Source organism: Carassius gibelio, chromosome B1, assembly GCF_023724105.1.
Source record: "Carassius gibelio isolate Cgi1373 ecotype wild population from Czech Republic chromosome B1, carGib1.2-hapl.c, whole genome shotgun sequence".
Taxonomy (NCBI): Eukaryota; Metazoa; Chordata; class Actinopteri; order Cypriniformes; family Cyprinidae; genus Carassius; species Carassius gibelio.
This window is the reverse complement of record NC_068396.1, coordinates 23,370,849-23,397,452: the sequence shown is the minus strand read 5'-3', so window position 1 is coordinate 23,397,452 and position 26,604 is coordinate 23,370,849. Positions and strand designations below refer to the sequence as shown.

Here is a 26,604-nt window from a genome sequence, read left to right as displayed (position 1 = left end):
ATAAATACTCTATAAATATAAAACATGTTCTAAGAATTTTCTGCTAATGTTCTCATTAAATTCTGAAAATGTTATTTTTGACTGTTCTCTGAACAATGTTTTTCTTGGTTAAGTGAATGTTATATTAAACGTAAAGGGAACTTTGCATTTTATCATTTTGCATATAATATGGGAACAATATTTTTTAATGAAACAAGTGCCAGTATAACATAAATGTTAGACGAATGTCCAACTAAAACATTTCATGAAATAACTTTAATGAATGATGTATTTTGCGCTAACCTTTGAGAACACTTAAAGATTAGATAACTTTGATCAAATATTTTATTGATTTTACTGGAACAACTTTCTTTTTTCATGGCTTTGAGAGAACCTTGAAAGTTATAAGAATGTTCCTTGTTAACTGTAGCTTTAAAAAAAAAAATCAGATTGACCAAAATACAGCTTTATTATAGCTGAAAGTCAAGGACATAATAAGTAAACTCATCCGTGATTCTAATTATATCTCTTTCTCATTTCACTCTCTTCATCTCGTTTGCTTATGCCCTCCAACCTTTAAAATATGCTCATTAACTTGAGCGATTAGCTCAATTAGCCTTGTTCTGCTCAAGAGGTGCAGATGCCTGCATGGCCGCGACAAACTAATCAGGAAGGTAAAGAGTTCGTAGACATGCATGAGGTCCTGCTAATTAGGAGAGAAAATGAACCTAATGTGGAGGGATCTGGAATGGCCAGGCCGGTGGAATGGAATGAGGGGAGCTTGCATAAACATACACGCTTTAAGACAGAGGAGGAATGCAAAAAGTGTTCCCTCTCACTCACTTCAAGTCGTTTCTCTCATCTCCCCCACCCCTCTTTCGGGACAATGATTAATGAGAGCAGGGGATTACAGCAGCAGCGGAGAGCAACAGAGACGTGCGTTCAACAGCCAATCAACAAAACTTAATGACACAGTCATTATGAATGGACCCCTGTTCTCATCTTTCACTCACTCTCTCCTTTTTTTTAAATAAAGACCTGTGCAGGATTATTATTGCAATCTAAGAACCATCAGTGCAACACATTACATCATGGTCCAGCTCCAGACGATCCAGTTACAGTCGAAAAGTAAAGCAAACGTCCTAGTTTAAAAGACTAATTGTACTGAACATTGTGGGACACTTTATTTTCTCTTAATTCAGTTTTCATGTCAAAGTGGCTGAGCGGATTTCAGATTAGGTGTGCTTCCTGTACCTGTGCTCTTAAGTTTAGACTAAACAAACTGACTCCAGAAGCTGATGGAATGAATGGAGATTTGATGAGCCTAATAAAATAAAATTATGAGATTATGTGTTCTAGTCTCACAAAAGTTAGGGGTTTTAATGCTTTTGAAAGAAGCTTTTTTATAAAAGAAACGTTTTATGATCAAGGCTGTAAAAGCATATATTTTTTATATTATTACAAAATAAATAACTTTTCTATTTGAATATTTTAAAATGCTATTTACTCCAGCCATTACTCCAGTCTTCAGTAGGCCTAAATGAATCTGGAGAAATCATTCTAATATGCTGATTTGCTGCTCAAGAAATATTCTTATTATCATCTATGTTGAAAACAGTTGAGCCGTTTAATATTTTTATGGGAACTGTGATACGGTTTCTTCAGGATTCTTAGCTGAATAGAATGTTCAAAATAATTTTTCAGAATTTATTAGAAAAATTATATCTCATTCCTAACATTATAAATGTATTAATTGTCACTTTTTTCAGCAATTTGATGCGTCTTTGCTGAATAATAATTTCTTAAAAAGAAAACAAAACGACCCTAAACTTTTGAACAGCAGGTGAAGAAACGTACAGAAACCAGAGGAAAAAATAAATTCTAAATGTATTTCTAATATATCTAATTAACTTGCTACAAAGTAGCTCTTTCAATTCAACAAATCCAGATTTCTTTAATTCTCTGTATAAACTCATTAAAAAGCACATAAATACACAAATAAAATAAACAAACAACTGTAACGTCTAGTCCCGCAAGATGCAACTACTGAGAAAACCCGCATGCAGTCTCAAAGAGAGCAAAGCAAAGTTTCCAATTCACATCTGGCCCCTGCCAGAGGCCTGTTGATTCCACAGGGGGTTTCTGGGGCCCAAGTTATGATGTTATGTAGCAAGGTCAGGATATGAGTCAAAGACATATAGGAACAAAACTTTTTAACATTTAGTTGTCTGCCAAGTTCTTGGAAATGTCTGAATTTAAAAGTTTTCAGATATTAAAACGTTTTATACATATACACATATATATGTACACCCCCCCTCCACACACACTATATATATATATATATATATATATATATATATATACACACACACACACACACACACACACACACACACACACACATATATATAACTTAAGATTGACTTTAGCTCGCAGAGTTTACATTTATATATTACGTGAAAATTTTTGTGACATTTAAAAATAAAATATATATAACAATTTAGAAAATAGAATTTTAATATATATTTCTCACTAATAATACTAAAACTACATCACTGACCCATATACAGACATCAGCAACACCCTGTGTCTAGTGTAGACAATGTGCAGCCCCTTCGGGTAAGTTCCCAAACAATCTGTCTGAGCATCTCTCTCTCTCTGACTCCTATTCAATACACTCACACTCACACCAAACATACATACAAAACAGTCACAGGCATTCTCTGTTGACCAGCCACACAAACACATGCACACACTCTCCTTCAACATAATTACAGAGGTCATCTGACCTTTCTTTTCCTCTCCATGAATGCTTTATGTCTAATTGATCTCAGAGTGATTCTCATAGTCTCTGTAGTACATAGGGCACTGAAGGGAACGTCTGGAAGAGCGAACAGAGGTCAGTGACCCTCTCGGTGTTGTCAACTGCAGAGAGAAAATCCACTGATGAAAAACAGTTTTACATCATTGCCTCGTACCGAAAATGAAATGTGAGAAGAGTAAAGCTGTCCTGTGAGACCAACAAGTCAGACCTCTGATGTCTTGTTTTGAGACATTGCTAGGTCAAAGCCAGGTCTCAAGTTGTTGTTTTTTTATGCAAATTGAAATCTGATAAATGTGATATCTTGAACAATGACGACCAACACCAAGAGACCATCCAAAAGGTCACTTGACCTCAGACATGCAAATACATTGCAAGTTTGTCCTATATCAGGAGTCGAGGATTCTTGAATTCTGCTAACAGCGACCCATAAGTTGGAAATTCACTGCAATTCCCTCTCTGATCCCTTGCTGTGATCACTGTCGCCTAAAGTATTACATTTTACTCCAGGTAGAAGGAAAATGGTGCTGGATGAGTACTGGAGATGGTTTCTCGGGTGAAACCATTCTGTGCTACCAAAACAGCAAACAGAAAAAAAATCATTAAGTTTCCCAAACACAAAGTCACATCCAAAACTCAAGCCACTGGTAAAGCCTATGCCATAAACTATTCAGGATGCTTAAACAAACAAAGCACTGTTTCAAAATTTATTTACATTTATTTAAATTTATTTAAAATTTATATACATCTGAATAAACCCAGCATAGCACCTAAATGGTGGGGGGGGGGGGGGGCATTTGGGAATTTTGAAATGATTGTAGTATCCCAATTACATACATAAGTGTGTCATAACTGGACAGGAGGGACGGATGGATTTCTACCTTAACTTCAGAATTATTTATCTATTTTGGAGCATGTGCTAAAGAAAGAATAGCTCAAAAACAAATGACAAGAATAGCTCAAAAACAAAGACATCATCCAGTGATTACACATTTTACTTTAATATTCAAGTGACTGCACATCTGTTGTGTGGCACTGGACTGATGCAGCCTTCAGGACTGGGTGCAATACAGAAAACTGACTTCAGAGGGCGCCATAAAGTAATTTACCATTAGGTTTTACATGGGTAGCAGTGACATCTAGAGGACAAGACACTCATGTTAATCATAGACGGTAAAAGAAATGTTAATACACCTGCAGAATCAGTGGGAGGGCATATTAAAACACTGATTAATAAAAAAAAAAAAAAAATAAAAAAAACAACTCATTTACTCACCCTCCCATCTTCTACGATGTTTTTTCCCCCACTGGAACCCTTCACACAGCTTTTTCCTATACAATTCTCAAAATTCCCAAATTGACAAATGTATTAATAATAATTATAATAATAAACAAATTTTATGTTTGGAACAGGCTGAACTGTAGCAGTTTTACCTCAATCTGCCACTTCTGAAACTTCACAAGCAAAGAAGGTGCCACATGCAGCACTAATCATTTTTGTTATGAGACGCACAAGAACCAGTGAAGACTAATAAAAAGTATCTATTCAATTTATTTGAAATACACTTGCCACCATATGGTATTGGGCAATACATTTAATGAATTACAGTTTTGGTCTGTTTATCAGAAAGTCTTTGCTACACTAATTTTAGTACAATATGAGAATTTGTCACTTTTTTAAATGACAGATTTTAGTCCTTAAAAACACGTTTCTCCGGGATAAGATTACATTTACATTGTGGGTTCTATGTTTTGCAGAATGTTAGATGTATCCTTCATCCTGAAATGGGACAGAAAAAACAACAACAAAGTATTGATGTGCAATCCTTTGTCTAAATGACACCCAAAACACAATCCTTCAAGAGAAATGCTATTGATATAAAAATACCACTTACATGTGAACTATTCTGTCCAGCCTCTCTTTAAAATTCTAAGAAACAGAAAATAAATAATAAAAAAAATATTGTGAAACGAACTAATCTTGAAAATTTGGTGGATGGATGGATGGATGGTCACCTGGGGAGCGGTCGGAGAAGAACTAGCTGGAGTGCGTCCATTATCACTGATGTCAGATGGTGGATGAATCACAGTAGAAACACCACTCGCAGATACTTTAACACGGATACAAATGGGGAAAAAATTAATCAAACTATTTTAGATTTAAGGAATGTAATGCAATTTTAGGGCTAAAAGGTTTCAACGTACCTGTGTCCTCTTTGAATCTACCATTGTCTGTGTTGAGGACACAATCTCCTGAAGTTAGATCCTACAGAAGTAGAACTTTGTAAAAACTTTGAAAACTTTTTGTAAGCACCAAAAAACACATTAACTCATCTTATATTCAGTACTTCTGCAAATGTCAACTTAACATTAAAACAAATCCTAAAATAACACGCTCATGAACCATAAGGATTTATTTGACCTTTAAACAGTTTGCAGTCTTCCTAAAAACCTGCACTTTCCAAATGAATTACCCATTTTTTAAACTAACACATGTGAGAGCTTTGCTAGTGCATGTGTATCTGCGCTGGAGAATGTCACTGCTTTTCATCACGTAACGCAAGCTTGATCATCAAAGTGAGTTTTGGGAGAAAGCAGAATTGTGTCACAATTGCAGTAGAAATTATAATTTACAGTTCCAAGCCTCCAAACAGATGTTACACTCCTGTACCTGTGCTGAGGTCAATGCCTGCCTGGTCTCCAGCAGCAGCACGCGACTCTCCAAGTTCTCCCACTGGCTGCTCTCGATGATAATCTTGCCAGCCAAGCTTTTCTCCAGAGCATGTATCCTGTGTTCCATAAGGGCCAACCGCTGCTCCAGTCTGCCAACACTCTCCAGAAGACCTGATTCTACACCCCTCAGCCGGCTCTCAAACACACACTCCTAACAAGACAGCATGTGCATTAGATTGGATTTGACAAGTTCAAAACTATAAAAAAAGAGAAGGAATTGGAATTTTGAGAAATTGTGGAGTTCTAACATGAAATGGCTAAATAAAAAATAATCATAATAATGAATGCTTGACTAGTTGTTCCCCTTCCTCTGTGTAAATGTGTTGCAGGATGCACGTTCTCACAATTGAATCTGCAGTCTGCTCGCAGTCTAAGCTCCTCTTTTCTGTTTCCTCGTCCTGCTGTAGCTGCTCTTCTGAGGAGCATCTGAGGAGCTTCTGAGGAGCTGGTGCTGAGCTGCTGCCAAGATGCTTTTCTACCAGTGGCTGCTTCCGAGAGACCTAAGAGGAAGGGAAACAGCTATAATAATAATAATAATAATAATAATAATGATAATGATAATAATAATGATAATAATAATCATTATTATTATCAAATTGCTTACTGTCAGGGCTGATAACTCCAGTGATGCACTCTCAGCAGAAGAGATCTCATTTTTAGTGCAGCTCTTAAACTGAGGCCTCCTCTTTGGTTTACTAACATGCTGTAAGACAACAGAACACACAATGAGTCTACTTCTGCAATATGATATTATATTATATAATAAGGTGATAATACATTATTTGTATTACAAAATGGCCGATAACCAATAAATTATATTATATAATTGCAATATTATATCTAAATAGATTAAAAAAAGACTAAGAATTAAAATAAACCATATCAAACAAACAATCAATCGAACTAATAAACTAATATAGGTCAATTATTGATCATATCTCTGTATAAGAAAAACTGTATGTGGGTAAATCTTTCAGATACCTTGCTCTCTTTAGTGAGTTCTTTGTGTTTGTTGAGAACGAGGCCAATGATATCACAGAGAATGATGACTTTCCTCTCAGCAAAGCCAAACTGAAGAAACTGCTGTTTGGTTAACAGTGGCTTATAACTGAAAACATCTCGCAAGACCTACATATGAAGAGATTTTCCCATGAAGATGCAGATACAACAGGAAAAAAAAACAGTGATAAAATAAATGGTTTATTTAAGGGGTTTAATGTATTAGAAGAATTGGAAGGACGTTATCCCCTAAGTGGGTTACAATTTTTGATTTGTAGAATTTCTGGTTCAGGAGGTACTCCAGAGGAACCACCAAGACTAATCACAGGGATAAGCCAGATGTAAACAGTGAGCTGTAGTGCAAAGGGAAAATGACGAGTGGAAAAATATGACAAAACTGCCAAACACCGCTTTCCTGTTAAATGCCAACAGGGTCCTCAAGGTAATATGATGGGAGCACTAATTCCCCCCAGAATATCTCACGTGAGCTGCACATTATCATGAGACGAAGGCCAGATCTCTTTTAGAACTGCACGAAAGGTCAACGAACAGGAGGAAGTGCCGAAAGACAGAGCAGAACTTTCATTCCCACGGCTAAATGTACAGAATCGGCTTGGAGTAAATCTGAGATCACATGACTTGGACCAACATGAAGGCCAGCCTCCTTTTTTTTTTCTCACACAGCAGGAAAGAGACATGAGCAGAGAATTGTAATTACTCAAGACTTGGTGAAGAAGAGCTGCCAGTTGAACATCTGAATGCTTTGCTGGAGAACAGAGCTACAGATGCTGTGAATCACAGAGCTCTGGAGAGACCTGCATTTCTGATGTGGGGCGAGAACCTCCCAGATCAGGGACAGTGCCAATAAAAAAGGCAACACAAAGACTGGCTTTGTAAATTTAATTGCATGTGAAATTGCTTTTTTAAAAAGAAATCCACCTCATTAAAGGTGGAGTGAAAAGCATTATTAATGACTACAACCACTTTGATCCATTTAAAACAACCAACTCCTTAAAACCACTAGCTCTTGAAAGAAATTACAAACAGTTTATAAAAGTCTGTAATAAAAATCTGTAGTTGATTTCAAATAAACATTATCCAATAACTCTGACCCTAAACCATGAATTGGATTGATATATTTTAAAGGGATAGTTACATAAGTCTCTTTATTTCTTTTTCTGTGGAATATAAAATTAAGTTTTTTTTTTTTTTTTTTTTTTTTTAATGGACACCAAAACTGTTCGGTTACCAACATTCTTTAAAATATGTTCTTTTGATCTGCCGGACATAAATAAATAAATAATTAAATAAATACATTTTTGTCTTAAATTTGTGTTCAAATTATTTAAGTCAAAGTTCAGTTAAAAGGACGTATAACACATAACAAGCCACACAGTCGAAAATAATATATAGTGGTATATAAGGTAATGCAATGCACCTTGTAAACATTCTCAATAAATCGTAAATCATTCAATCCAGTTAGTTCCACGCCATAATCAACCAGGCGCTCGGTGAGTGAGGGGGAAAAGGACGTGAAGGCGAAGCTCACAATAGGAAGACAAGCTGATGGATCTCCCACAGCCAATCTGGAAGCATAAAACCCAACATCAAATTACGAAGCACTGACAAACCACACATTAAATCACAAAATCAACACCACATAAAGGTTTTAAATCAAATATAAAAGTTATTTATAACACGACAGCACAAAATAACACTCTCGAAATTGTCTGCAAGCTATTTTGAGTGTCGTGCTGGAGACAAATTAAGTCATATTTCTGGATCATCTCCAGCACATACAAGCCAAATGGATCTGTCTTTCTGAGAAGCATGTTGTGTTTGATGCATCTCACATCAAAACCTCTTCACCGAGCATCTGATGTGCAGCTTGGGTTCCTGGTGGAGAAACGGAGCTGGTTTTTGTAAAGCCTGTTTACAAGATATCTCAGCACTGGAGAGGCTCTGGACAAGTCTTTAACTTTCCAAACTTCAAAACAAAATGTGGACATGAAACACTGGCAGAGCCCCATTTTGGATGTTTATACGAGTCAAGATGTTTAAAGCCTAGGCCAAAAAAAAAAAGTGAGGTTGGAGCTGGGGACGTTGGTGTCTAATGAATAACATCCCACATATATTGTCTCCGCTGACTGCATATGAAACAGACATTCAGAAGAGCTGAATTCATGAAGCCTTGATTGAGTCCTGTTTAATGAAGGAGATTTGGATCTACTCAAAATCTAGGATTTGTCCCCGTGGTCACATTTTACTAAAGGGGGTCCCTTTATTCATTTAATTGAATGAATCTAGATTGTATAATTTATATACCAATCTGAAGTAAATGGTTTTCTTTGTACGTTTAGATTCCAGCTAATAATGAGAGAACTGATATTTGTGGTAGCACTATTCCTTTAACATTCATCATATTAAATACCTTTGATAGTCCACTTCTCTGGGATACTTCAGAGAACGGAGAGACGCTTCCAGCTTTCTCAGACATCCCTTCAGATCACCAGTGGACATCTCTGTCGTTTTCAGGATGGATTTCATCAAGAATTATATTTTAGTAATATGTACCGCTGTCATTTTAACCATTCATTGACCATGTATAAAAACGATATTGGCATGCTGTACATCTTTTGTTTTACTTCATTATATGTCGCACTCGATTTTCGTTAATAACAATTCTGTGTCTTACCGATGGCTGAGTTTTATAGTGAACTTTTAATTTCCTTTTGTTTTTGCCGCTGAAATATTCGGTATTGTTGTGATAGGTTTCTATGCGGTTCAACCCAGCGTTTCACTTCTACACATTCATGTCTTTGATTACGTCTTTTAGATATTTTCCCTTTAATGGGTTTTGTGTTAAATTTAAAGCACGTGTTTACAAATTTGGTAATTTGTAACTTAATGAAAATTTTTATTTACTAATGTATTTATTTCATTAATTAACGTATTTAATAAATCCTGATTTATATATTTATTTGGCTGATTTGATAATTACTTGGTTCAGTCAGTGTCTTTATTTTGGATTTTATTTTATATATTTTTGCAATTTATTTTATTTAACTTTCTTTTGTTTTAAATAAGCATACGAATTTGACAAACATGAAAAAAAAAAACTTGCAATCGAAAGTGCATGTATGCGTACCTGTGGTTGGTTTACTCTGAGAGATTTGCGTCACTTCCACCAATAACAAGAGACGTCAGTCTATGGACGTCAGTCTGGCCAGAGTGGAAGGAGGCGGAGCTAGAGACAGGAGGAGGAGGAGTGAGTGAACTGATGAATGATAGTGAGTGTCACAGGATTGTCTCACCTCGATCTGCGGCGTCGGAGCTGTCATGATGTCTGTCCTGGGCTCCTGTTAAATGACTGCGACGATTTCATCCGTGAGACAGTGGCAGATCAGCAAGTTATTTCGTCGCGGCGGCGGTAGAAGTATTTCACACACACACACAGAGGTGGGTGGTGCTGCTTTGAGCCATTGACGCTACGAAAATTAAAACAGTAGCGTTCCATGCGTGACTTTGCGCGACATCTAATCAGAGTTCGAGTTTATGTGTCAAATTGGCATTTCAACCAATCGTTTTAGAGAGAGGCGGGACTTTGTGCTTCAGCCAAACATGATGGAAGACCTTTTGCTAAGAAAATGTAAGCTGTAGAAAACCTCAATTTGTGTGTGCCAGTCACTACAACTCACAAGTTTAGTAGTCTGAAGCTCTAAATAAGAAATGTTTATTTAATATATAACGTCTTAGAGCTTAAGTTTATGTTTTATACTTGAGTAATGTGTCAGATGAGCTCTTCTTTGTTAGGACTGAAATCTGAAAGGCTACTGATATGCAAATAAAGGCAAAAATGTAGGTCAGAGTTTATATTACGTTCCAAGTCCTTTTTGCATAACAAACTTTTTTTTTTCAGATACTGTGAATAGGATTGTGTGCTATATCTTGCTCTTCTATTTACAGTAAACAGTTTTTTGTCAAGAGTACCAGAATTAGAACATGCATGGGGTTGCCAGACCTGTTCACTTTCACTTTTAATAGAAACATAACAACAACAACAGAAAGTTCAAAAATGACCATTATAAGCTTTTCTTTTTCTTTCTTTTTTTTTTTTTTTTTTTGTAAGATTTAAGAGCTGTTCCTGCTCTTAGGCAAAGCAGAGGCAAATTGCTTGTAAGAGTTAATTGACCTTCAGATTTCCAGTCCATGATTTAAGCAGGTTTAAGAATTTCCAAGCTCCTCCTACAGAATGCCAGAGAGCAGGTGCAGTAGCATTACGTCAGACCCATGCATGTATATGTCAATTTCATATAAGAAAGCCTGTCATGCTAGATACTCTGCGACAAGGAGAGCAACCAGAGAGCATTCAAGAGGCCATTAGAGACAAGAACAACAATGCTTCTCATAAATAGAATCATGTTTTAGAAAGGAAGGTCCTTGGACGCCACATAAAAAGGCTTAATGCATATCTCCAAGAGAGGATTAGTGCTACTGCAGTGGAGATAAACCTGCCATCAGGGCTTTTATTTCCTAGCTTACTACTGCACACTAGCACTGAAAACAGTTTCCTAGAGGCTGTTTTGTTCTGATGAGGTAAGGATTCAGGGACCCAACTGAAATGATCTAAATCAAGAATAAAGTGCTGAGAGCTTGAGGTCTCTGGATTACTCTGGTTTAGTTTTACAGAAGGCAGAGAGATAAAAGGCTTTAGACACAAAGCATTACTGTAATATTACTATTATAAATAAATGCTAAAAAAAGAGATGATATGATATACAAATGCTTTCAGCAATACAAGAAATAAAAGCAGACTGGCCTGTCCATATCAGATGTCTCATATGGCTGAGATCACATCAGTAGTCAGTACCCAGATCAGCAGTAATGCTGGAACTCTATTTAATCCATTTGAAATAGAATGAAGAATGAAAAACATTGTATTTAGACTTCTGGTCAAAAGTTTGGAATACTTTTGGAATATTTTATTTTAAAATGTATTCTTTTGATGGTAAAGCTGAATTTTCAACAGACATTAGTCCAGTCTTTAGGGTCACATGATCCTTTTGAAATCATTCTAATATGCTGTTGTGCTGCCCAAGAAACATTTATTTTTATTATCAATGATGAAAACAGTTTTTGCTGCTTAATATATTTTTGAAACCATCATGCACTACCATTCCACAGTTTGGGGTATATAAGATTGGTTTAAGAAAAAATAAGTAAATAGGTTAAAAGTGACAGTAAAGACATTTTTTATAGCATTTAAAGCATACTAAATTGATAATAATAAAAACTATCATTTCACACCAATAACTGATAATGGTAGAATATAAGAATGATTTCTGAAGGATTCTCAATTAAAATTAAAATTTGACGTTTAAAATGTGTTAAAATAGAAAGACAGTTATTTTAAACTGCAATAATATTTCACAATATTACTGTTTTACTGTATTTTTGATTAAATGCAGCATTGGTGAACAAAAGAGACTTCTTTCCAAAAAAAAGTAAAAAAAAATCTAATATTCCAAACTTTTGAGTTTTGACCTCTTTAAGTGTTCTGTAAATGCTTATTTAAATACATGCCACATTTTTTCTCAAGCTACACACAAACTAGTATTATAGTATACTATTTTAATGCATTGAGGGCTGAAGCCAGATGTATGTATGTATAGTGAATTTCACTCAAATGTAACCTTTTTAGATCTGCAGATGGGTCAAGGTCTGTGGAGGGTGGTGAGGAACCAGCAGCTGCAGCAGCAGTACAGTGAACAGTGCTTCCTCCAGCGGGACGGAGAGCAGGGCCAGAGGATGGGGCCCCCGCTGGCTGAGCCGCTGCAGCAGCACCGCACACCGCAGTGCCAGGTGCCCGGCGCCGACATCAGCTACCTGCTGCGCGTCCGCAAGGGCAGAGAGGAGCAGGGCTTCATCGATCTTGAGATGCTGCCGCCCGAACTCAGCATCACTATCCTCTCCTACCTGAATGCTACCGACCTGTGCCTGGCCTCCTGCGTGTGGCAGGACTTGGGGAATGATGAGTACCTGTGGCAGGGGTTAGTGAGGGGTTTAGCTTCCATATAAAATCTTGAGTATTTATTGAAATATTTTTTTTTAAATAATAATTAAGGGAAAACTACATAAGGGAGACAAGAAACACAAACTACCTGTGAAAAGTGTAGAATAATAATGTTTTTGATATGAATATTTTATGCTCACCAAGGCTCCATTTAATAAGGATTTATTTAATAAAAGTACAGTAAAACACCAATGTGAAATATCACGGCAAATTAAATAAATGTTTTCTGTTTTAATAAATTATTTGTATTAAAATATTCAGTATTACATGATCATTCATAAACCATTCCAATGCTGCTGAATTAATAGTTATTATTGGTACAAATTTTTTTCTTTTTTTTAATTCTTAATAATAGGTCGAAATAAATATTTTTTTCAGGATTCCTTGAAGCTTGGAAAATTCAAAAGAGCAGCATTTATTTGAAACAGGAATATTTTATAGCATTATAAATGTCTATATTTTTACTTATAAATAATAAAAGCATGATTTTTTTTTTTTTTCCTTATTGAACTTTTGAATATTAATGTATCACAGTTTCAAAAAAAAAATTCATAATTAAATAAATGCAGCTTTGGTTAGTGTAAGAACAAAAATATATTCTAAACTTTAAATTAAAGTGTGTAAGGTTTCAATGGATTTTATGCAAAGTAAATGATATGAATTATTTATGCTTTTAGATGTCCAGCTATTCAATAAATCAATACATAAATTATCTTTTAAAAACATATGACCTATTTTTCAAATATTCACTACTATAGAAAGTGTATAAGCATTTGTCCAATTCAATCTCTTGTTTTTCTCTGTCTGCCCTCTAGCCTGTGCAAGTCCACTTGGGGTCACTGTTCCATATACAACCGAAGGCTTCCATCTGGATTTTCATACAGAAAACTCTACTTGGAATTAGATGAAGGAAGTCTAACCTTCAACGCCAACCCGCAAGAGGTACAAAAAAATACAAGCTTTTGTTCTGCCTCGCCACAATAACGTCTCATTAATTAGAGGGCAAACCGTTTAATGTTTAAATGGGCAATAAACAGAGAAATGATCATAGCCACAACGTGCTTTGGAAATACAATTCTGACCAGCTAGCTATGATTAATATGACGGTTTCCTCCTCCACCCTGTAAATTCCCACATGACCCAGAAATGCTCATACTGCAGACTAAAGATATAATTTTTACAAGCTCACCTAGAATGAATAATGGTGCATGACATAGGCTTTTAGACCACAACCCGGATCAAAACGAAATGGATGGCTTTTCTCTCATGCAAGCTGCTCTTAAAACATAATTTCTGTTCAGAGATGCATTCGTATGTCTTGGCTCCCCCTCGCTCGTGTCTTAGGGTAGATTAGCAAAGCTTTAGCTGTCCACTTAAAGGACATGCGATAGCCTTGCTCCGGACCAAATCGCGGTGTCTGGTAAAAAAGCATGCCCCCTCCTTCTCTTTTTCCTCCTAATCCCCACACCCTGTTTTATGTGGGTTCTTTCATTCAGGGTATCAGTTACTTCATGTCCAGAGGTATTCTTGTGGACCACCCGAAGGAAATTGCCAAGTTTATATTCTATACCAGAATGCTGAATTGGAAGATGCTGCGGATTTATCTCGATGAACGGTTTGTTTGTTTGTTTAAATGTATACTATTAATGTATTTTATTAATGTAGAACTTAATTCACTTTAGTTTACAGTCCTGTTCCTCATTTACATACTAGGTACTTATTATAGTAATTACAATAACTATGTAATAACTAGGTACTAACCCTGAACCTACACCTAACCCTACCCCATGTAGTTACCTTGTATTACCAGAACTTTCTTGGATATATATATATATATATATATATATATATATATATATATATATATATATATATACACTGTAAGTACACTATAAGTACATGCAAGTACACGTAATGTAAAATAAAGTGCAACCAAAACTACTGTGTTTGCAGGCGAGATGTCTTGGATGAGCTTGTCAAACTTCATAACTTTAGTAACCAGTTCCTCCCTAATGCACTGAGAGACTTCTTCAGACACATTCATGCGCCGGAGGAGAGGGGCGAGTACCTGGAGACCCTCATCACTAAGTTTTCTCATCGTTTCTGTGCCTGTAACCCCACTCTGGTGCGGGATGCGGGCTTAAGTCCTGGTAAGTGAAGTACAACACGGTCATAAAAGATCCCAGACTGGCACTTATACTACAGAGTGATCTAGTGTGTAACTGTGACATCAAGAACACTGTGATTTGCTTTGCTTGTTGTCAGGTGAGTCAGCAGATCAGAAGTGACGTACACTGATTTTGCCTTAAGAGAAAATGAAAGCTGAAATACTGGTTCTACTATTGGTACATACATAGTAACAGATTGCAGGATTAGTATTGTAGTGTATTGATTTGTCAACCATAATTAAATAGCTGCAGATCTGTGTGATCTCATCTTTGTTCAGAGCAACATGTGAGAAATCCTTGTATTTACACCGTCGTTTGTTTCTAAAGCCGAGCAAAGCCTGCTGGCTTAAAGTGTTAGCAAAAGACGACCCTGCTCTGAGATCAACCAATCACAGTTACCTTATGCAATAGCATGTGACTTGTAGTGCATGTGTGCTACTGTACAAGCATGAAGATTTAATAATAAATTACTGAAAGAACTCGCACTTCAAGTCAAGATTTTTTTTTTGACCTTTAGATTCTCTACGTAATATTAAAGGCATTAATGAAAGACATTATGGATAAATTATCTGAAGAATGCAAAGCAGGGACCTAATATTTATAACGCACATACAACTAAATTTGATCTTAAATTCCATCCTACGTCAAAAGTGAGGAGTAATTTGGGATTTATAAAGGGAAAAACTGAAGTGAAAAAGTACAGCAACTAAAGAGCATGTGCAAACTTGTAAATGTAAAGATAAATGGACAAATCACAATATGCATTAATATTCTTAAATGCACAGATGAGCAACTGCTTCATGATAATTATCTCAGTGATAGATGGATCCTTTATAAATTGGCTGTTAAAACAATTTCGGACACTGTCATCCATATACATCCAGCTTCATTCTATTTTCATCTTTATTAATGATGGTTCTGCTTAATGCAGGCATTTTTATTTGATGAAGGGGTTACAACGTTAACTGTGCTGAACGTCATAAACAGCACACCTCTCTCTTCTGGTTTTGCAGATGCAGTGTACGTGCTGTGCTACTCCCTGATCCTTCTCTCCATCGACCTGACCAGTCCTCACGTAAAGAACAAGATGTCCAAGAGGGAGTTTATCCGAAATACACGGCGGGCTGCTCAGAACATCAGCGAGGACTTTGTAGGGCACCTCTATGACAACATCTATCTGATCGGCCATGTGGCGGCCTAGGCACTACAGCGCTTGACACGTTAGAGAGACTGCTGGCACGCCAAACATTAGCGACCGCACTAGGAAGGATTCTGCTTGAAGCTGGAAGAAACACTGTGGGAACCCTGCAGGTCATTTTAAACTTTAAACTCTTATGAATGAAGCTCTTGATACGATCGGCTGCATTGCAAAGGAGTGGAGGACAGCCACAATCTGAAGAAGCTGCATAAGCGAGTCAGTTGTTGGGAGGCTAGCAATGGTAGCCACTAGGTTTCTCTATTACAAACCGATTAAACATGCAAAACCATGTACATGAAGATATATGAGATAAGCTATGAATTCAGTTAAAACTGAATGTAGACGTTATTGGGCTTGCGTCATATATACAAAGACATCTTGTTTTCTTCCTTTTTTTTCTTTTTTTTTTCTCATTCTAATTTGTAAACCTCTCGTGCTTATCAAATGAATGTCAGGTTTTTTGCCATATCTACAAAATTCAGGCAAGTCTAAGACATTCAGTCTACGGTCACTGTAATATCATTGACTGACTAAAACAGTAAACCTATAATATTGATAATGAACAAAAGCATTTTTTTTTTTTTTTATTCTGTGTGTACACACTTGTTTTAAGGGGCTTTGTGTTTGTGCATTGTCACTTATGACTCCTCTTCCTTGAGAAGAGTAAAACCCTGTGAGACATTGTATGCACTGAATTTTTACTACATATCTTTCATAGGTTTGGTACCTTTTGTCATCTTCCTTTGCTACAGGTTGTTGATGTTCTTTTTTTATTTTTTTGCATCACATTCAGTTAGACCGTTTTCCAATCATATATCAATGATATACACACAAATGCAAAAGAAATTAGCTATCCATTTCATATAAACATTTGAGTATGTTCAGCCAGAGAAATTTCCTTTTTCTCTAATAATTCATAGGACATCTTGTCTTTTAATTATATATTTACTCTAAGTTCATAAATGTGGGTATTTTTCTTTTATTCTGACTTACTACAATTGGGTGCCAATAGTGAGGATTAAATATTAAATATATACACAATAATGTAAATTCATTATTCACACACTCTGCATAGTTTAATTTAATGTCAGCCATTTTATTTGCACATAATGTATATATTGAAGTATAGAGATTTATAAACATAAAATTTTATTTTGGAGTATTTTAACTAAGAGTTGTTTTTTCTCTGAATTAAAAGAGTGAATTCTGTCCTTTTGCACTTTTTTGGCATATTTATCATGTCATGATGCTATGAGCGCTCAACCACTCAGAAAACTAAAATGCATTTATTTGTGAAATGTCATACCAATAACTACATAATCCTGACCATTGTTATCCAGTGCTGAAGTAACTGTATTTTTAATAACCTTTTACAGCTCATCTGTTTCTGATTTTTTTATCTTTATTTTTACTATGCTCTGCATTGAGTAGGTATGTATCCAGCAAATGCAATTCTGTTTAAACAAATCTACCTAACTGTAGTTAAATTGCAGAAAAGATTTGTTTAATATTAATTTCAGAATGATAACACTGGACTAATGCACTTATAGATTGTATCAAAAAAATAAATAAAACTTTGCAAAGCGCTGTTTGCATAGTCACGTGTCTGATCCTTAGAATAAAAACATTTAAATATTACGTTTATTTTCACTGAGTGGAATATATTCTGTATAATATAAATGCCCAGTTAAGTTAAGAATGCTTTTCCGTAAATTGCAATTAGGTAAATAAATTACGCGACTACCTTTATTTAATCTGTATGAGAGGCCATTTATGTAGCTACTTTATTAATTTAGACTATTCCTAGAATATTTTGCATAGGAAAGGCATCGACATAAGATAATTATCGTTTTAGTCCAATTTGAACTTGAAACAAAAGAGTATATGATTATTAAGACATGTTCGTTTATGATATTTTAGCTTAAATATACAGTACATGTAGCTATATGTATATATATATATATATGTATATATGTATATATATATATATATACATATATATATATATATATATATATATATATATATATATATATATACATATATATATATATATATATATATGTGTATATGTATATGTATGATACACTGTAATGAATTGCTGTAAAAATTACAGCATTATTTTACAGCCGCGGACTGTTTTTTAATAATACAGCATATTGCTGTAAACTGCAATGCATTCTGGGGTCACGTGTAGGTCTGACTCAAATTTACAGAATTTTGCTGTAAATTTCAAATCTTCGGAGCCGCATCGTCAACGGTCGAGGAGATTAACGTTAAAGACAAGAGGAGTGATTCACAACTGTGGTAAGTGACTTCAGTTTTTTATATTTCTTGTTTGGTAGTTTATAGTATATGAATGCATCTACATTCGCGGATTATATTGGTAACCCCAGATTCAAGCATCATCCGTCCGCGGGGCGCGAGGCAGAATTGCGCGGGGTTTCAGTAGCGCGGTCGCGGTAGGATTTCACACATCCCCCGGCGCTATAGCAGCCATGGACAGAAAATCTCTGGAATCCTTCGTTATGAATGACATGTTTCAGTGCTAATAGTTTATATTCACTGTAACTTAGTGTTTATCAGCACACTTCGTCGTGATTATTTTATGATGTAAAACAACTTTGCACATGCAGTCATCTGTTAACACGGGCGCCGAAATAAAACGCGTTTCTAAAGCCTCGCGGTCAGTCAGGGTCGCTCACGGAGGATGTGTGTGTCATATAAATTCTCAGTGGTGCTTTTCTAAGAGGTTAATGTAACCAGTGAGATGTAGATTTTTTTTGAGCATTTGCTAACTTCAGGTAACGTTAATGTGAAAACTTTAACAAATCTGTTTGATATAAAGTCTGCTTTGTATAGTTAGCCTAATTTATTACCTTAGGGCGACCAAATACGTTTTCCTTGAAATTATTAAATATGCTATTTATATATATGTGTCTATATTTATGTCGGCCGGCAAATCTTGTGTGTATTTTGGCACAGGGTGCACAAAGGCACCTTATCAGTGCGGTGACACTTGAACAAATGAACTGATCATGCGCGACACTGACCAATAAACAAACGAGTTGTTTTATTGCGTCTATGACTTGAATCTTATCATCAGTTGTAGTGATGGGAAGTTCGGATCATTTTACCGAATCGGACTTTTGAGTCTCGTTCAGCAAAATGAACGAATCTTTTTTCGAGTCATTTCAAATGAACGAACAACCAGAAGGTTCAGGAAGAAAAAAACAAAGTGCTTGCAGTCTGTTTCACATTAGGAGGCATTTTGCTGCATAATCGATCCACCACAAACCATATGCAACTATGGAAGCTCAACTTCCATTAAATGGACTGAAAACGCTCAAGTAACGTTATAGGTCTCAAAACGCTTGCTCTGCGCCAGTGGATACACACCATAGACAGTAAAAGAAATATGTGCATGTCACAGACTGTCTGGGCATGCACTTCCGCGTTTCAGAGATCCGCCTTTTACTTTCCGTCAACATTACATTAATTAACGTTTAGAAAATTTATTTTTGACATTTGTGAATCAGTTCAGAATCGTCTGCTTATGCATTGCGATACATTTAAGAATCACATTTTTATCCCACCCCTACTAAATATAGTATGTAATGTAAATGTAAAAATCTGAAATACAAAAAAAAAAAAAAAAAAAATGGTATAGGTATTAATTACTATTGTGATATTGATTGTTTTAGGAGACACTTTGACAAGTGGGCACTGGATGCTGAGTATTGAAGGCGAGGTGGTGTGTGAGGGCACTCAGCCCAGTGTCCTGTCCGGCCTTGCCACTCTGTTTGCTGCTTATTACTTGTTTAATCTTGAGTATCAGGAGGAAGCAGTGTGTACCTTGGAGTTCATTCAAAGGTAATGGTTGAATTCTAACAACTTCAGAACCAGCATTTTATAGATAAGTTATATCAGAACATTCCTTTTAATAATGTTATGTTATCAGTGTTATTTCTGTTGATGCCTTTAAAACAATGTGTCTTAACTCGAGAAGAGAATATATTTGTCTCCCTATTTAACACCAGCAAGCTATTGAGTTAAATATGTTTTTTTTTTATTATTAGTGGACATCTCCAACTTTCTTGGAGGTCCTAAAACCGCTCTTAATTACATATTGTCTGTTTCATGACCCTTTAGGTGCTTTGTGGGCATAAATCCAGAGAGAGGACCCAAAGCCAAGGGAAAAGTGCCATCGAAATAAAAACAGGACAAGTGATACAGAAGAAAATGTGTGGCAGTCAACCCACATGTTGCCACTCTTCTGTGCAAATTCCAATGAAATTTCTGAAATGTAAGGATACACACACACCAAGATTGCGTCTTCCTTTTATTGTTCTCTATCTGCCTTTGACTGTACCTCTCATCCCTCTGTCTCTCTCTGACTGTACCTCTCATCCCTGTATCTGTCTCTGACTGTATCTGTCCTCCCCCTATTTGTTTCTGAAAGTATTATTATGTTTTGTAATATATCTAATGTATTGTCCTCTTTGCTCTTTTCAATATTTCTAGTCACACTTTGAATCCTAGGATGGAACTTCATCTGGAGCATAATTGTTATTTGGTTGATTTTTATCTGTTTGATGGAAAGTTTGTATGACTTCTGCAAGTGCGCGGCTCCTTCCGGTCAGTCATGCATCACTTTTTTTTGTATGACTTGTTTGGCAATATTGGTCTATTCCTTAATGATGATAGCTATCTGAAAATGTCTTTGTGGTTTTTAAAGGATTAGTTCACCCAAAAATGAAAATTAAGTCAATAATTACTTATGTCGTTTCACACCCGTAAGATCTTCGTTCATCCTCACAACACATAATAAGATGTGGCTCAGTGAAGCGTGCATTTCTAGCAAGATCATTTCTTTTTTTCAATGCCCAGAAAGCCTCTAAAACATTTAAAACAATTCATGTGACTACAGTTGTTCAACCTAAATATTATAAAGCGACGAGAATACTTTTTTTGCCAACCCCCCCCCCCCCCCCATCTCCCAAAACAACGATTTTATTCAACTATATCTAGTGATGGGCGATCTCAAAACACTGCTTCATGAAGCTTAGAAGCTTTACGAATCTTTTGTTTCAAATCATTTGCTCAGAACGTGTATCAAACTGCAAAAGTCACACGAACAATTGAAATTTCAAAACACTTATGACGTAACGAAGCCTCATTTACTGAAATCATGTGACTTTGGCAGTTTGATATGCTCTGATTTGAACTGAAAGATTAATAAAGCTTTGAAGCTTCATGAAGCAGTGTCATCCATCACGAGATACTGTTGAATAGTCATTATTTAGTTTTTTGGCACACAAAAAGTATTTTCATTGCTTCATTACACTAAGGTTGAACCACTGTAGTCACATAAACTGTTTTAAATATGTTTTTAGTACCTTTCTGGGCATTGGAAAGGGAAATGATCTTGCTAGCAATGTAGGCATCACTGGGCCATCAGGTTTTATAAAAAATATCTTAATGTGTGTTGTGAAGATGAACAAAGGTTTTAAGGGTGTGGAATGACATGAGGGTGAGAAATGACAGAATTTTCACTTTTGGGTGAACTGTTTTAATATGACCATGTTGGTCATGTTTCGGTTATAACGCAGTTTGAATATTTCTTTGTGTCAAGGTCCATGATGGCCATTATGTTCCAAGTAATAAAAAAGAAATCATGCCAAAATTTCATATCCATTTAAAAAAAAATGAAATAATTTTAAAATAAATAAAAATGAGTTCAAAATAATATACTTTTTATGTCATTTTTTTATGTAAATTTGAAAGTGATATATAACATTTTGACCTGTTTTTTTTTTTAGATTTTAAAAATGTTATTTTTTTTATATTTTTTTGGTGAATTAAGTTATGCATTATATAACACTTTATGCAGTTAAAGTTAAGTCAGCAATAGGGAAAATATATTGTATGCTATCATTTTACATACTTTAAATATAGCAAATACACATATGCTTTTTTTCAAAGAATTGCTTTGCACAGTAAACTACTTGAAAGTGTGCATTTGCTATTTAAATAATTGTTAAATGCCATATACAATGTATTAAAAATGCAGTATATAATATATTTTTTTGTAAAAATGCAGTATACAAAATATAAAAAAATTACTGTAAATTTTACAGTAAAATACTGGCAGCAGGGTTGCCAGCCAGTTACTGTAAATTTTACAGTAGTCTTACTGTAATTTAATTTACAGAATTTTACTGTAATTGAGAATACAGGAAAAATCTGTAAATTAAATTACAGTACGACTACTGTAAAATTTACAGTACCTGGCTGGCAACCCTGCTGCCAGTATTTTACTGTAAAATTTACAGTAATTTTTTAACAGTGTATATTTGCTGCTATATTATAAGACTAAACTGAATGCAAGGATATAAAATGCGTTTTAAATAGCCTACACATTTATGTCATTACGATTGGGAGAAAAACAAGTTGTTGTTTAAAAGAACAGAATCTGTTTTTTTTTAGCCAAAACTTTTAGGTATACACCCATAAATTACCTTTAAAAATAAACCTATTCTGACAAATATAGGCCTATTCATTGGTGTAAAAATTGTGACAACTTCCCCTTACTTCTTATAATAAAACAAACTAAATGATTCATGTTACTTGACCTTGAATATGTAATCATCAAGTTAAATAGTGAAAACAATAAAAGATTTATTCATTCAAAATTCATTCGTTATTTTTGCACATAGCTATATAACCTACATGCTTTTTCGATTTTGTCCATGGATTTATCAAAGGCTCGTCCGTTAAAATGTTGTTTATCTGTGGTGACGTTATGTTTCTCAGGTCTAATGGAAGAGTTTGGGCTATAATTTGGCATGATTGATGAAGTCCTTGCCTTCGCTATGACTGCATTCCATCAATACTGTCTCAAAAACTGCGCGAGCCTCTCTGACGCCTGAAATTGCGTCTGGTCTACCTGACACCGTGGAGAAAATACAAAGACCTTGTGATTTTGACACTTCTGGGATGACGGAGAAATGGTAACCGTGGCCTTGTTAAACTAGGCTATTTAAATAGGCTACGTCAATAATAATAATAATATGCTAATATGTTTTAAATAGGCCTACACAAAAGAAAGAAATCAAATCTAAATAAATGATATTAAGAGTCATCCGAGAATTGTTATATAGATGGGCCTATAAAATAATATCGGAAGCAGGAGCTGATCTGCGCAACATTAAGGAGAATAACAGATCATGAATGTTCTGCTATTATTATTTTGGAAATGCTGGTTCTGCTGGGAAAGTGCTTTGGTGCATTTTAATAGTGTTTCTCTCACGCAATTCGTTCGTCGGCATGAATGCCAAGCAGATGCCAAACGTCAAGATGCTCAAAAAAAAAAAAAAAAAAAAAAAAAGGAACCACAATTGCAAGCCCAAAGGTCTCCGCTTTTATAGCAAATGTCTTGAGTAATTGGATTTTTGGTTTTAGTTTAATATTAACGTTTATTGTCGGTGCAATGGAAGAGGCTAGTTCGATCTGCTCTCTTTGAAGTCGATAAATTGGATTTTTTTTTTTTTTGGTCTGTGTTGAAAGGCAGGGCCGTTGATGCAGATCCAATGGAGACAAGGTCACAAGGAGTGTGTCTGTTTTTCCCCCCTTCCTCTCTCGCTTTCTTTTTCCAGTTTTGTGCCCTGATTTAACATGGATATCGTCTAAATTAGTTTCGAATAAACGAATTTGATTTCAAACGCTTTTTTGCCGGGGAGAAAAAACGATCTTGTGGATGCGCTACTGCATTCTGGATGATGTCGCAGTTTGCCAGTAGGCTACACCTGTGTGAGTTCTATAGTGTACGCAAATACAAATATTGATATGGGGTATAGCTGTTCTGTGAGATGACGGCAGGTTGTTTAGGCTGGTCCTCTTTCTATGTGTCCTCCTCTATAATGCGGGTATAACCCAGACCTTGTCCTGAGGACGGGAGTGCCCCTGTTTCTAATTGTTTCCTGAAAACCAACCCCACCATCACCCGGCGACCACCGCCTCAAACGCAATGTATAGGTTTCTGTACTCAATAATCAAGAATATCTGAGTGAGTGATTATTTAGATTAATTGGCTTCCTTAGTCATACATTATGCCTGAGACAATGCGATTCATTAGTCTACTTTATTTTTAAAGGTTACTAGTCAAAACTGTTTTGCTGGTCTCCCCACCTCACTGGTCTTTGGGCTGGTTTTAGGTCACTTTTAAGCCCGTTAAACTAAGAAACGTGCTGAATAAGCGTTGCAAGGTTGTTTGGCTGGCTTAAGATGATTTTGTTCATTTGTTTTCAGCATATGGTAACACTTTTGAAATTCATAAGAATTTAATATAGGCCTACAGTATACTGTCTACCTGTTTTAGCTTAATAAAATGCCTTAGCCTACTCCATGTTTTCATAGTCATGCTCATTTGGATGCAGGAATTTAGGCCAGTATGAAATCAATGTGGTGCTGATGATGGACGCGCCTGGAACTGCATCATTTCCTTTTGCAAAATGCATGATTGAAATAGACCTTACAGAAATGACTCTAGATATCCTCATTTTCAAAATAAATGAATCAGTATATAGCCTTAACAAACAAATAGTCCAAATAAATAAACATGCATAGAAAAGAGTATGCTATGTGATAGAAATGGTGAAATATATTTATTTGTATTTTTTATTTTTTTTAATTAGCATAAAATAATAGGTAAATCTCCAAAACAGCGCATTTGCAGTCTTTTGCGCTTATATAAATGCAGTATCAAAGGGTAGGACTATCTCATATGGGCATTAAAGTCGTGTTCCTTTGATCAAAATTCGTCTTATTTATGAGCGCACCTTATAAGATCAGAACAGTGGAGATGATATGAGCTTCCTAAACGAGCTGAGCGTGTTGCCTGTCTCAGGTCCGTGATGCTTACAGAGTCTTCTATCACTCACGCTATAAACGGCCTTCACGAACTCTGTCCATGCAGTTCTCCACAGGTGTGCCACAGCTGTGAGCTTGTGCTCCTGAGAGCTGTTTCTTTACCTGTCTGAGGTGAGCTTTTCATGTGAGACACAGGCAAGCGCTCTTCACAAGCAAGTAGAGTTATTGAAGCCCATTTTAAATATCACCGAGGCCATGATCGCAGAGGTATGTTTTACGGTTTGTTTATGCATGAAGCGTATCTCTTTGACAGGGGCTGTCCACTGTCACATCATGCCATAGATGACGCTTGACGTTTGCCGGTGTCGGACACTTGTGGGATTAAGAAAAGAGTTATTCCAGGACCCCGAAGCCGATGGAAAACATTCACGTAGAGCATGACATTTTATATAGCCCATGGTTTAACCATCCACTGCTCAACTGCTTCATGCTGTCTCTTGGATTTGAATTAATATGGCCAGCTCCGTAATCTGCACGGAATTAACAAGATGTCCTGCAGTGTAAGGATCAGCTATTTAAAATGAAGAAACGTTCACAAATTAATTCTCATAACTCTTTCTCTTATGTAATATCTTTAGGGCTTTGTTCTGTAAAGCCCCTGACGTAAACTGTATGATTTTGGATACAGCTGTATGGCCGCGCATTTAGTTTTTAATTGCGTATTTGTTTAATTGGTTCATGTTTTATTATATTTAAGGTGATGCCTATATTCACTATTTTGAAGTAGATTTGTTTACCACAAGACTCATGCGCAAACTTTTAAACATTTTCATAATTGGTGTTAAGACTTGCAGTAGCTATACTACTATTGCCTATTATATCTGCCTATTAATCCAACAACAACATATAGCCAAAATTAGAGCATTTGCAATTAACTGATGTTTTTAATCAATCACTACTATAATAACTGAAATAAAAAGAAAGAAAGAAAGAAAGAAAGAAAATGGAATAGTAATGTTGGTCGTTCCTCTACAGACAGATAAAACAACATAAAACAAAACGGGTTAATAATGCCGTTCCAGTGACCCATGACCTATAGATCAGCATGACCTCACCGCGTGTGTATTGTTGGGAACTCGTTTGGAGAATGCAGACATCATCTCACCTCAAAGCTGGCCTGTTAATCAACAACGCCGGTGAACTTGGAAAACCCTCGTGCATAAATGTGCAATATGGCGCAAAAGCCGTAGTGCAGGGCCAGCAAGGTCAGCCCCTTTCCCCGATGGTAGGTGTCTGGCCCTCCGGCTCTCTGGCTACAATAATATCCAGTGGCTCCAACGCTGAGCCTGGATAATGCATCTGTCCAAGACCCGTAATTACAAGATCATAACATTTCCCCAGCCAGCACCCAACCCAGCACTCGGATCCCCTTTGTGAGCAGCACTCATTGTGCCAGTGTCAAACTGTTTGATCTCTGGTGGCAACACTGCTGGAGAAACATACTACATTTGCAACTCCACTGTTTGGAAAATCGCCACAGCTACATTGTTTTGCACATAACTTAGCTGCATGCCTGTCGATATGTGATAGCCTATTTAGCCTATTTCTTTTTGACCATAAATATTGAGCAACGTGACTTCTGCAGATGCATCATTGTTTACTATTTTATCTGCTCCATCTCAGTCTTTAGCGTTGTAGCTGATTCTAATAAGGATTTAATTTAATAGCCTATCCAATTTTCTCATCATGTTGATGATCATAA

The 26,604-nt window shown here is 36.0% G+C and overlaps 2 protein-coding genes and 1 long non-coding RNA gene across 4 annotated transcripts; 2 read left to right on the top strand and 1 right to left on the bottom strand.

The window, feature by feature from the left end:
- Positions 1–4,334: 4,334 nt before the first annotated feature.
- On the bottom strand, positions 4,335–9,354 carry LOC127949294 (centrosomal protein of 44 kDa-like). The gene is made up of 11 exons (XM_052546380.1): positions 9,228–9,354; positions 8,964–9,054; positions 7,971–8,118; positions 6,515–6,661; positions 6,138–6,236; positions 5,878–6,033; positions 5,472–5,684; positions 5,006–5,066; positions 4,817–4,911; positions 4,696–4,730; positions 4,335–4,580 (listed from the first exon to the last, which is right to left on the bottom strand). The coding sequence occupies exons 2-11, from the start codon at positions 9,050–9,052 to the stop codon at positions 4,532–4,534; spliced, it is 1,092 nt and encodes a 363-aa protein (XP_052402340.1). The 5' UTR covers positions 9,053–9,054; positions 9,228–9,354; the 3' UTR covers positions 4,335–4,531.
- A 423-nt stretch (positions 9,355–9,777) lies between these two features.
- LOC127949295 (F-box only protein 8) lies at positions 9,778–17,568 on the top strand. 2 transcript variants are annotated; one of them, XM_052546383.1, is made up of 6 exons: positions 9,778–9,991; positions 12,234–12,582; positions 13,421–13,547; positions 14,102–14,220; positions 14,559–14,755; positions 15,787–17,568. In XM_052546383.1, the coding sequence occupies exons 2-6, from the start codon at positions 12,242–12,244 to the stop codon at positions 15,972–15,974; spliced, it is 972 nt and encodes a 323-aa protein (XP_052402343.1). In that variant the 5' UTR covers positions 9,778–9,991; positions 12,234–12,241; the 3' UTR covers positions 15,975–17,568. The 2 variants fall into 2 exon arrangements, with proteins under 2 accessions (XP_052402343.1, XP_052402341.1); XM_052546381.1 differs by lacking the exon at positions 9,778–9,991 and adding an exon at positions 10,056–10,181.
- A 487-nt stretch (positions 17,569–18,055) lies between these two features.
- LOC127949296 (uncharacterized) lies at positions 18,056–21,720 on the top strand. The gene is made up of 3 exons (XR_008152279.1): positions 18,056–19,581; positions 19,676–19,844; positions 20,124–21,720. It is a non-coding gene; the product is annotated as an uncharacterized LOC127949296 (long non-coding RNA).
- The last annotated feature ends 4,884 nt before the right edge of the window (positions 21,721–26,604 follow it).

What these genes read in the sequence shown, in the direction of transcription:
- LOC127949295 (XM_052546381.1), top strand. Translation starts at nt 10,088, where the DNA reads ATGTGTCAAATTGGCATTTCAACCAATCGTTTTAGAGAGAGGCGGGAC. An exon ending in TCAACGCCAACCCGCAAGAG is followed by an intron (nt 13,548 to 14,101) that starts GTACAAAAAAAT and finishes TCTTTCATTCAG; the next exon opens with GGTATCAGTTACTTCATGTC. An exon ending in GGATGCGGGCTTAAGTCCTG is followed by an intron (nt 14,756 to 15,786) that starts GTAAGTGAAGTA and finishes CTGGTTTTGCAG; the next exon opens with ATGCAGTGTACGTGCTGTGC.
- LOC127949294 (XM_052546380.1), bottom strand. Translation starts at nt 9,052, where the DNA reads ATGTCCACTGGTGATCTGAAGGGATGTCTGAGAAAGCTGGAAGCGTCT. An exon ending in AGCAGACTGCAGATTCAATT is followed by an intron (nt 5,685 to 5,877) that starts GTGAGAACGTGC and finishes CTGTCTTGTTAG; the next exon opens with GAGTGTGTGTTTGAGAGCCG. An exon ending in CTGGACAGAATAGTTCACAT is followed by an intron (nt 4,581 to 4,695) that starts GTAAGTGGTATT and finishes GTCCCATTTCAG; the next exon opens with GATGAAGGATACATCTAACA.